The 12244-nt window shown below is 45.0% G+C and overlaps 1 protein-coding gene across 1 annotated transcript in view; it reads right to left on the bottom strand.

The window, feature by feature from the left end:
- Nucleotides 1-12244, bottom strand: part of ITPR2 (inositol 1,4,5-trisphosphate receptor type 2) — a 428831-nt gene that overhangs the window by 84625 nt on the left and 331962 nt on the right. Inside the window, exons 46-48 of the mRNA XM_029057432.2 lie at nt 8481-8588; nt 6232-6424; nt 445-570 (exon numbers count right to left, since the gene is read on the bottom strand). Coding sequence (XP_028913265.1) covers nt 445-570; nt 6232-6424; nt 8481-8588 — 427 coding nt within the window. The remainder of the gene's footprint in view (nt 1-444; nt 571-6231; nt 6425-8480; nt 8589-12244) is intronic.

Here is a 12244-nt window from a genome sequence, read left to right as displayed (position 1 = left end):
CCCTCTGCTCCTCCCCCTCTCCCTTCCCATCCCCTCAGCCCTTTACTCGTCTGCTCAACTGTATATATTTTCATTACCCTATTTATTTTGTTAATGAAATGTACATCGCCTCGATTCTATTTAGTTGCCATTGTTTTTACGAGATGTTCTTCCCCTAGACTCTATTTATTGCCATCGTTCTCGTCTGTCCGTCTCCCCCGATTAGACCGTAAGCCCGTCAAAGGGCAGGGACTTTCTCTATCTGTTGCTGACTTGTTCATTCCAAGTGCTTAGTACAGTGCTCTGCACATAGTAAGCGCTCAATAAATACTATTGAATGAATGAATGAATGAATTGGCATATCATCCTCTTCCAAGCGCTTAGAACAGTGCTCTGCACACGGTAAGTGCTCAACAAATACGATCGAATGAATGAATGAATGCCACCGAGAACACAAACACTTGCCTTCATCCCCATCGTCCCCAAATGGGTAGAAGAGAGCCACAGCCAGGTTGATGAAGACGGCCAGATTGAAGGAAATGCTTCCCCAGAGAGAGATGTGTCTGGAGAACCAGAAGAGAGCGGGGTTACCTGCAGGGAGAGAAGGAGGATGTCTCCAATCAGAAAAGACAACACACTTTTCAAAAATCATAATCAACAGAGAAACAGCGTATCCTAGTGTTAAGAACCCAGGCCTAGGAGTTCAGGGGACCTGGGTTCTAATCCTGACTCTGCCACTTACCTTCTGTGTGACCTTGCACAAGTCACTTAACTTCTCAGTGCCTCAGTTATCTCATCTGTAAAATGGGGATTAAGACTTTGAACCCCATGTGGGACAACCTGATTACCCTGTATCTACCCCAGCACTTAGAACAGTGCTCAGCACGTAGTAAGTGCTTAACAAATACCAAAATTATTATCATTATTATTATTGTTATTATTACCTTGGGCAAGTCACTGAATATCTCTGGGCCTCAGTTTCCTCAACTATAAAATGGAGATTTAATATATGTCCTCCCTCCTACTTAGACTGTGATTCTTGTGTGGGAGCAGGACTGTGTCCAACCTGATTAACTTGTATCTATCTCAGCGCTCAGAATGGTGCTTGAAACAGTCAGACAGTCAATCTTATTTATTGAGTGCTTACTGTGTGCAGAGGATGTATTAAGCGCTTGGGAGAGTACAATGCAACAATAAAACAGACACATTCCCTGCCCACAAGGAGCTTTCAGTCTAGAGGGGGAGACAGATGTAAATAGAAATGAATAAATTACAGATAGGTAAAGAAGTGAGAAGCAGCGTGGCTCAGTGGAAAGAGCACAAGCTTGGGAGCCAGAGGTCATGGGTTCAAATCCCAGCTCCGCCAGTTGTCAGCTGTGTGACTTTGGGCTGGTCACTTCACTTCTCTGTGCCTCAGTTACCTCATATGTAAAATGCGGATGAAGACTGTGAGCCCCACGTGGGGCAACCTGATCACCTTGTATCCTCCCCAGCGCTTAGAACAGTGCTTTGCACATAGTAAGCTCTTAACAAATGTCATTATTATTAAGTGCTGTGGGAATGGGAGGCGAAAAGGATAAAGAGAGAAAGCTAGGGTCACCCAGAAGGGAGTGGGAGAAGAGGGAAGGCCTCCTGGAGGAGATGTGCCTTCGATAAGGCTTTTACGGAGGAGAGAGCAATTGTCTGTCACATTTTATCTGGCCAGAGGCAGAATGTGGGCGAGAGGTCGGCAGCGAAATAGACAAGATCTAGGGACAGTGAGTAAGCTGCCATTAGAGGAGCAAAATGTTCGGGTTGTAATAGATCAGTGAGGTGAGGTCGGAGGGGGCAAGCTAACTGAGAGCTTTAAAGTTAGTGGTAAGGAGTTTCTGTTTGATGTGGAGGTGGATGGGCAACCACTGGAGGTTCCTGAGGAGGGGGGAAACATGGACTGAACATTTGTGTAGAAAAATGATTCGGGCAGCAGAGTGAAGTGCAGACTGGAGTAGGGAGAAAAAGGAGGCAGGGAGAGCAGCAAGAAGGCTGATTCAGTAATCGAGGCAGGCCAGGATAAATGGTTTGGATTAACGTGGTAACAATCACTCCAACAATCACAAACATTCATTAAGTACCCAAATGCTAGGCACTGTACTAATCATTTGGGAGACTATAACCACACTAAGTTATTTGGATCCTGCCTTCAGGGATACCTTCTGAAAGAAAAATTTAGTCCACCAACGAGAATGTGCAAAAACATTAGTCATTACTTGTTATTTGTCTGCCTAGAAGACAGATTGATTTTTTCACAGGAAGCCAACTAAAAGAATCCAGTGAATGAACGAATGAATGAATCACTCATTTAGGAAATACGATATGACGGTCTATATCCTGCCTTTTTTGGCACACAAAAACATGCCTAACCGGATACGAAGTAGCTTGAAGGTTATCGTACTCTCCGAAACCTAATAAGAATATTATTGGCAATAACGGTGGTTTCAGTTAAGTACTTATGTGCCAAGCATTGGGCTAATACAATCGACTCAGACGTGGTCCCTTTTTCACATTGGGGCTCAAAGCTAGGCCTGAGGGAAAATAGGTAACATCTCAATTTTTCAGATGAGGGAAAAGAGGCAAAAAGAAATTGGGGCTCATAGCTGGGCCTGAGGGAAAATAGGCAACATCTCAATTTTTGGATGAGGGAAAAGAGGCAAAAAGAAATCAAGTGACTCGCTTAAGGTCACGAGACAAGTAAGTGCTGGAGCTGGGATTAGAAGCCAAGTCTCCTGACCTCCAGTCTTGTGCTTTTTCCAGGAGGCCACGCTGCTTGAGAAAGATCCAAAGACCTTGGCTAAGTACCGCTTAAGCACTTCGATATCAAACCCAGCTCCACAGCACTTACGTAAATATACTTATAACTCTACTTCCCCTACTACAATTGATTTTCATATCAGTCTCCCCCTAGAGACTGCAAGATCCTTAGGATTACAGATTAGATCTTCCAATTCTATTACATTTTACTCCCCCAATCGATCGATTAATCAATTGTATTTACTGAGTGCTTAGTGTGTTCTTAGCACTGTACTGAGTGCTTCGGAGAGTACGTTACAACAGAACTGGTAGACACGCTTCCTGCTCAGAAGCAGTGTGGCTTACTGGAAAGAGCAAGGGCTCAGGAGTTAGAGGTCGTGGGTTCTAATCCCGGCTTCGTCACTTGGGCAAGTCGCTTAACTTCTCTGCGCCTCAGTTAGCTCATCTGTAAAATGGGGATTAAGACTGTGAGCCCCACGTGGGACAACCTGATTCCCTTGTTTCTACCATGGTGCTTGTAGTAATACTTAGTACATAGTAAGCACTTAACAAATACCATTATTATTATTATTGTCTAGAGGGGGAGGCAGACATTGGTATAACTAGTGGATTTAGGTACTTAAGTGGTGTGGGGCTGGGCGGGGGGGCGGTGCGAAACAAAGGGAGAGAGTCAGGGTGATGCAGAAGGTAGTGGAAGAGGAGAGGAGGGCTTAGTCAGGGAAGACCTCTTGGAGGAGATGTGTCTGCTATAAGGCTTCCAACGGGGGGAAAGTGATCATCTGTTGGATATGAAGAGGGAGGGAATCCCAGGCCAGAGGGAAGATATAGGTGAGGAGTCGGTGGCAAGATAGATGAGACGGAGATATAGTGAGTAGGTTGGCATTAGAGGAGCAAAGTGTGTGGGCTGGGTTGCAGTAGAAGAGTAATAAGGTGAGGCAGGAGGGGGCAAGGGGATTGACTGCTTTAAAGCCGATGGTGAGGTGTTTCTGTTTGATGCCGAAGTGGATGGAGGTTCTTGAGGAGTGGGGAAACAGACTGAAGTGCTCAGGAGGGTACTCTTCACAGAATAAGTGCTTAATAAATACCACTGTCGGATTCAATGATTGACTATGACTGCAATCAATAAATGAATAAAAATACAAACAATCCCACTCACATTTAATAGGCAGTAAAATTTTTTTATGGTACTGGTTAAGCCTTTACTATGTGCCAGGATCTGTTCTAAGCAATGGGGTAGATACATGCACAAAGAAGTGAAGTGAATTTCCCAAGGTCACACAGCAGACAAATGGCAGCGCTGGGATTAGAACCCAGGTCCTTCTGATTTCCAGGCCCGGGCTCTATCCACTAAGCCACTCTGCTTCTATTCAAAAAACATCATCATTAGTAACAGGCCACATTCTATGCTAGGTGTGGTGACAGTCGTTCAGGACCCTTGACTGTCAGCAGGGAGGTAACGATAATAATAATAATAATAATGATGGTGGTACTTATTAAGCTCTTACTATGTGCCAGGCACTGTACTAAGTGCTGGGGTAGATACAAGCTAACCAGGGGGTCATTCATTCATTCACTCGTATTTATTGAGCACTTACTGGGTGCAGAGCACTGCACTAAACACTTGGGAAGTACAATTCGGGGTTGGACACAGTCCCTGTCCCACATAGGGCTCACAGTCTCAATCCCCACTTTACAGATGACGAAACTGAGGTGCAGAGAAGTGAAGTGGCTTGCCCAAGGTCACACAGCAGACAAGTATAGGAGCCAGGATTGGAAACCAGGTCCTTTTGAATCCCAAGCCCGTACTCTCTCCATCAGGCCACACTGCTTCCCAGACAACCGCCCAAATACGATTGTGAGGATTCCTACCCTCCCCCTTCAGTTCTAACTCCAACTCATCTCTCCATCCAGATATAAGATGTGTTAGATTTCCCTAATTAGGTAAAAGGCCGCTTCTTAAGGAACCGCTCTAATGCATCTTTTGGGCCCAGCTAATTACCACACTGTAAACCTGCTAACCCATAATCCAGTTCCTTCCCTCTCTCTGAATGTGTCATACATTTTAAAATGTGTTGGACTTAGGAAGGCAAAGAAATGCTCAGAGAGATTTTTTGAAAACAATCTGCTCAATCACCAGAGAACAGAGAAAGAATGCTCTCGTGTTTCTCCCTCTCCATTCTCCTGACGACTTGTTCTGACCCATTCTATTCCGGGGATGTCCTGCAGGCTTCATATACGCAGCTGTTCATCTTTCCGTTCTACCATGAAACAGACAGCGGGAACTCCCCCTCCTCCCCTCTTTTTTATGGTATGTGTTGAGCGCTTACTATGAGCCAGGCACTGCATTAGGCGCTACAGAAGATACAGGCTAATCAGTTTGGCCACAGTCCCTGCCCCACATGGGGCTCCCGGTCTGAATCCTCTTGTTATGGACAAGGTAACTGACACCTAGGGAAGTGAAGTGATTTGCCCAAAGTCACAGAGTGGACAGGTAGTGGAACTGGAATTCGAACAGAAATCCTGCTGACTCCCGGCCCAGGCTCTTTTCACTGGAAAGCAGCACGGCGTAGTAGATAGAGAAGCAGCATGGCTTGGTGGAAAGAGCATGGGCGTGGGAGTCAGAGGTCACGAGTTTGAATCCCGGCTCTGCCACTAGTCAGCTGTGTGACTTTGGGCAAGTCACTTCACTTCTCTGGGCCTCAGTTATCTGAGCTGTACAATGAGAACTAAGACTGTGAGCCTTACAAGGGACAACCTGATCACCTTTTATCTACCCCAGCGCTTAGAACAGTGCTTGGCACATAATAAGCGCTTAACAAATACCACCATTATTATTATATAGAGCACTGGCCTGGGAGTCAGAAGGTCATGGGTTCTTGTCTGCTTTATGGCCTTGGGCAAGTCACTTAACTTCCCTGTGCCTTGGTTACCTCATCTGTAAAATGGGGATTAGGACTATGAGCCCCATGTGGGACAGGGACTGTGTCCAACTCCATTATGCTGTATCGACTTCAGCACTTAGAACAGTGCTTAGCAAATAGTAAGCGCTTAGCTTAAATCCCATTATCATTATTATAATTATTATTAATACTGTTGATACTATGTTCATATACTTCTGTTCATGATACTATGTTCTAGTATGTTCTAGTACATCATGATACTATGATACTAGGAAGTTCATGATACTTCTGTTGCCAATTTGTCCATTCCAAGCGCTTAGTACAGTGCTCTGCACATAGTAAGTGCTCAATAAATACTATTGAATGAATGAATGTAGGACAGAGACTGTGCCCAACCTGATTACTTGGTGCCTACCACAGAGCTTGGTACAGTGCTTGGCACACAGTTAGCCCTTGTTAAGTGCCATAATTGATTAATCAACACAAAGCCCAAATCTTCCACTCCTTTATAGAGAACTCAGAAATTGGTGTAAAGATCCTAGGCAAACAGTTGGAATCTACTTACTCCGAATCTTCTTCTGCCACTTCATTTCACTGTAAAGGTCCTCAGTTTGTTGGAAAAAGTGGTTCACTTTACTCCCTTGTTCATCTCTGTCAGTGGAGTTGAACACTCGACTTTTGGATTCTCTCGTCAGGTATTCGCAGATGTTCGGCACCGGGAAAACGATCTGTTCCATTGTCCGATCGTGCCGAACAATCTGAAACCAAAAATAACCATCACCATTTGTCTTTCTGGGATTTGGTTTGTGCTTTTTTTGGTTTATTCATTTTCATTCTCCACACCGCAAACTTGCTGAGGGAAGGGAATGTGCCTACCAACTCTGTTAAATTGTACTCATCCAAGTGCTTAGTTCACACAGTAAGCACTCAATAAATACCAGTTATTGATTGATTGATTTTGTTTAGCACTTACCATGTTCCATTCATTCATTCAATAGCATTTATTGAGTGCTTACTATGTGCAGAGCACTGTACTAAGTGCTTGGAATGTACAATTTGGCAACAGATAGAGACAATTCCTGCCCAGTAATGGGCTCACAGTCTAAACGGAGGAGTCAGACAGCAAAGTAAAACAGAACACAACAAAACAAGTAGTCTGGCGCAGACATCAGCAAGATAAATAGAATCATAGATATATACACATCAATAAAATGAATAGAGTGATAAATTATGTATACAAATATGCACAGTGCTGAGGGGAGGGGAAGGGGAAGAGCAGAGGGTGGGAGGGGTGAATGAGGAGGGGAGGAGGAGCAGAGGAAAAGGGGGCTCAGTCTGGGAAGGCCTCCTGGAGGAGGTGAGCACTCAGTAGGGCTTTGAAGAGGGGAAGAGAGTTAGTTTGGCGGAGGTGAGGAGGGAGGGCATTCCAGGACAGCGGTAGGACACGGGCCAGGGGTTGACGGTGGGACAGGCGTGAACGGGGGACCGTGAGGAGGTGAGCGGCAAAGGAGCAGCGAGTACAGGGTGGGCAGCAGAAAGACAGAAGGGAGGTGAGGAAAGAGGGGGCAAGGGGATGGAGAGCTTTGAAGCCAAGAGTGAGGAGTTTTTGTTTCGTGTGAAGGTTGATAAGCAACCACTGGAGGTTTTTGAGGAGGGGGGTGACATGCCTAGAGCGTTTCTGTAGGAAGATGATCTGGGCAGCGGAATGAAGAATAGATTGGAATGGGGAGAGACAGGAGGAAGGGAAATCTGAGAGGAGGCTGACACAGTAATCCAGACGGGATATTATGAGAGCTTATACCAGCACGATAGCCGTTTGGATGGAGAGGAAAGGGCGGATCTTGGCAATATTGTGAAGTTGAGGCCGGCAGGTGTTGGTGACGGATTGGATGTGTGGGGTGAATGTGAGAGTACATAATAAGTGCTCAAGAAATATGATTGAATGAATGATTGACACAATCCCTATCCTATACAGGGATCACAGATTTAAATCCCCATTTTACAGATGATGGAACAGAGAAGTGAAGTGACTTGCCCAAGGTCACAGAAAAAACTAGTGGCGGAGCCAGGATTAGAACCCAGGTTTCCTGACTCCCAGGCCCGTACTCTTTTTGTGTTTATGGATGCTCCATTTGAAGGATAAAGAATCAACTGATATCAATCAATTGGTTAGTGGTATTCATTGATAATGAGAAGTAAAGCAAATTGTCCAAGGTCACATAGCAGACAAGCGGCAGACCTGGAACTAGAATGCAGATCCTTCGGACTCCCAGGCCCAAGCTCTATCCGCTAGCTCATGAGACACATCAGAAATGATGACGCATTTTAAACACAGCACAAATAAATTGTGTATGTTCCCAGAACAAAGTGCTCAAAGAGTACCACCAAATGGCTGATAATATGTGTTAGTAATAGCACCCCTAACAGTTGCTATTGGGTTGGGGAGTCAGAAGGACCTGGGCTCTAATCCTGGTTCCATCACTTGTCTGCCGTGTAACCTTGGGCAAATCATTTCACTTCTCTGTGCCTCTGTTACCTCATCTGTAAAATGGGAAGACTGTAAGCCTAATGTGGAACAGGGACTGTGCTCAACCCGATTTTCTTGTATCTACCCCAGCGCTTAGAACAGTGCCTGGCACATAGTAAGAGCCTAACAAATATGACAATTATTATTATCACTAATTTATTAATAAATACAATTGGATGAATGAATGAACTCTCCTAAGCACTTAGTCTAGTGCTCTGCGCACGGTAAGTGCTCGATAAATTCCATTGATGGAAGGATTAATTTTCTTTCTGGAAACCAAACCTTACCTCAATTTGTGCTGTGTGATTGGCATAGTACTTCAGTGCTTCATCTCCTTCGTCTGGATCGGACCCGGGTTTGAGCATCTGTTGTAACATCTTATTGTGACGCGACAACTGGAAGACAAAAACATCCCAGTTCAAATTCTGAGGGCCCTCCTTTCCGCTGACCATCTCACCCATGTGGACAACAAGCTTAGGATGAAGCAGTATGGCCTGATGGAAAGAGCCCGGGCCTGGACAGTCAGAGGACCTGGGTTCAAAGCCCGGCTCCTCCAGGTGTCTGCTGTGTGACCTAGGGCAAGTTTCAATTACTTCATCTTCTCTGTGCCTCAATTACCTCATCTGTAAAATGGGGATTAAGACTGTGAGTCGCATGTGTGCTATCGACTGTGTCCAACCTGATTAACTTCTATCTACCTCAGTGCTTAGTATGGTGCTTGGCACGTTGTAAGTGCTTAACAAATACCATTAAAAAATAAGTCACTTATCATCTCAATGCATCAGTTTCCTTGTCTGTAACATGGCGATTCGATACCATTTAAAAAAATACCATTAAAATACTATTTTAAAAAAGTCACTTGTCATCTCAGTGTATCAGTTTCCCCATCTGTAAAATGGGTATTCAATGCCTGTTCTCCCTATGAGCGCAAATGGGATGGGGACTGAGTCCAAATTTATTATCTCGAATCTACCCCAGTGCTTAGTGTAATACTTAGCACATAGTGAATGCTTGACAAATTTCATAATTTCCATAGTTGTGACTACTCATAAGTCATTTTTACAACTGAACGATACATCTGATAGTTGGTCGTTCTTGTTCTTCCAGTCAGTTAGTCAATCGTATTTATTAAGCACTTACTCTGGGCAGAGCACTATACAAAGGAGTTTCTGACTGATGCAGATGTGGATGGGCAACCACTGGAAGGTACTGAGGAGTGGGGAAACATGGAAACATGAATAATAGTAATAATAATAATAATGGTATTTGTTAAGCAGTTACTATGTGCCAACTGCTGTTCTAAATGCTGGGTTAGGTACACGGTAATCAGGTTGGACACAGTCCCTGTCCCATACTGGGCTCACAGTCTTAATCCCTATTTTACAGATGAGGTAACTAAGGCCCAGAGAAGTGAAGTGACTTGCTCAAGGTCACACAGATGACATGTGGCAGAGCCAGGATTAGAACCTAGATCCTTCTGACTCCCAAGCACATGCTCTATCCACTTAGACAAGGTGCTTCTCTTGGAATATTATTCACAGCAAAATACACTCAATCCATCAATCATTAGCCATTTTTTTGTTCTTAGTATCATATGTATTTACTACAAGGCTCTACATTCAGTAGATGCTCAGAAAAACCCAAAGACGATTTATCATGTACCTACTGAATGCAGAGCACTGTCCTTAGCTCGTGTGAGAGACGCTTCCCAGACTGAGTCCCCCTTTTCCTCTGCTCCTCCTCCCCACCCCTCCTCCCTCCCCCTGCTCTACCTCCTTCTCTACCCCATAGCCCTTGTGTATATTCGTACATATTTATTATTCTATTTTATTAGTGATATGTATATATAATACTATTTATATATTTTTGATGCTATTGATGCCTGTCTACTTATTTTGTTTTATTGTCTGTCTCCCCCTTCGAGAATGTGAGCCCACTGTTGGGTAGGGATTGTCTCTATCTTGTGCTGAATTGTACTTTCCAAGCACTTAGTACAGTGCTCTGCACACAGTAAGCACTCAATACGATTGAATTGAATATTTCCTGTTCTCAAGGATCTTCCAATCCTATGTCTGTTACATGATTGGGCTGTACCCTCCCAAGCACTAAGTAAAGTGCTCTGCACTCTCCTCAAACCTCTTATCCCCCTCGTCCCCCCATTCCTTGCCCAAGTGACCTGGCCACCTACTTTATTGAGAAAATTGCAACTACCAGGCGGGATCCCCCTAAAATCTCCCCTGGACCTCCCCAGTCCTTCCCCCCTCCTGCCCCTTCTTCAACTCTCCCATCTTTCCCAGCACTATATCTAGAGGAAATCTCCTGCCTTCTCTCAAAATCCACCTCCTCCACCTGCACCATCCCCATCCTGAGATTCAGAGGACCTGGATTCTCATTCCGTTCCACCATTTTCCTGCTGTGTGACCATGAGGAAATCCCTTCACTTCTCTGTGCCTTGGTTTCCTCATGTGTAATATGGGGATTCAGTATCTGTCCTCTTTCCTACTTAGACTGTGAGCCCCAATCGGGACTTGATTACCTTGTATCTAACCAAGCGCTCAGTACAGTGCCTGATGCATAGTAAGTACTTAACTAATACCACAATTGTTATTTTTATTAGTTATCCCTTTATACCTTATCAAAACACTTGCCCAGTTCCTTCTTCCCTAACAGCCATCTTCAACTGTTTGCTTTCCAATGGCTTCTTCCCCGCTGCTTTCAAACATGCCCATGTCTCCCCTATCCTAAAAAAAACCCTTCCCTTGACCCCATGACTCCCTCCAGTTATCGCTCTATCTCCCTTCTACTATTCTTTTCCAAACTACTTGAGCGAGTTGTCTACTCCCACTGACTCGAGTTCCTCTCCTCCAATTCTCTCCTTGAACCCCTCCAATCAGACTTGGGGAAGCAGCGTGGCTCAGTGGAAAGAGCCTGGGCTTCAGAGTCAGAGGTCATGGGTTCGACTCCCGGCTCTGCCACTTGTCAGCTGTGTGACGGTGGGCAAGTCATTTAACTTCTCTGTGCCTCAGTTACCTCATCTGTAAAATGGGGATTAACTGTGAGCCTCATGTGGGACAACCTGATTACCCTGTATCTACCCCAGCGCTTAGAACAGTGCTCTGCACATAGTAAGCGCTTAACAAATACCAATATTATTATTATTATTACTTCCATCCCCTTCATGCCACAGAAACTGCCCTCTCAAAGTTCACCTCTTTCTTGCCAAATCCAATCCAAATCCACTCGATCCTAATCCACCTCGACCCCTCAGCTGCCTTCGACACTGCCAGTCATCCCCTTCACCTGGAAACATTATCTAACCTTGGTTTCACTGACACTGTCCTCTCCTACTTCTCCTCCTAGCTCTCTGGCTGCTCATTTTCAGTCTCTTTCGTGCGCTCCTCCTCTACCTTCCCACCTCCTAATTACGGGGGTTCCTCAAGGTTCAGTTCTGGGTCCCCTTCTATTCACCATCTTGGTGAACTCATTCGCTCACATGGTTTCAACTACCACTTCTAGGTGAATGATTCCCAAATCCATATTTCCAGTCCTGATCTCTCTCCCTCTTTTGCAGTCTCGTATTTCCTCATGCCTTCAAGACATCCCTACTTGGATATCCCGCCATCAATAGCACTCCTTATCTTCCCACCCAAACCCTGCCCTTCCCCTGACTTTCCCATCACTGCAGATGGCACCACCATCCTTTCTGTCTCACATCCTGTAACCTTGGCATTGTCCTTGACTCCTCTCTCTCATTCAACGCACATATTCAATCTATCACTAAATCCTGTCAGTTCACGACATCATTAAAACCCACCTTTCCCTCTCCATCCAAACTGCTACCCACACTGAACCAAGCACTTACCCTAACCCACCTTGATTACCAGCCTCCTCGCTGACTTCCCTGCCTCCTGTCTCTCCCCACTCCAGTCCATACTACACTCTGCTTCTTGGATCATTTTTTGACAAAAACGTTCAAGCCAAGTATCCTCACTCCTCGAGAACCTCCAGTGGTTGCCCATCCATCTCTGCATCAAACAGAAACTCCTTACTT

Source organism: Ornithorhynchus anatinus, chromosome 2, assembly GCF_004115215.2.
Source record: "Ornithorhynchus anatinus isolate Pmale09 chromosome 2, mOrnAna1.pri.v4, whole genome shotgun sequence".
NCBI lineage: Eukaryota > Metazoa > Chordata > Mammalia > Monotremata > Ornithorhynchidae > Ornithorhynchus > Ornithorhynchus anatinus.
Note: the sequence above shows the minus strand (reverse complement) of the source record. Positions and strands in the feature narration are given on the sequence as shown.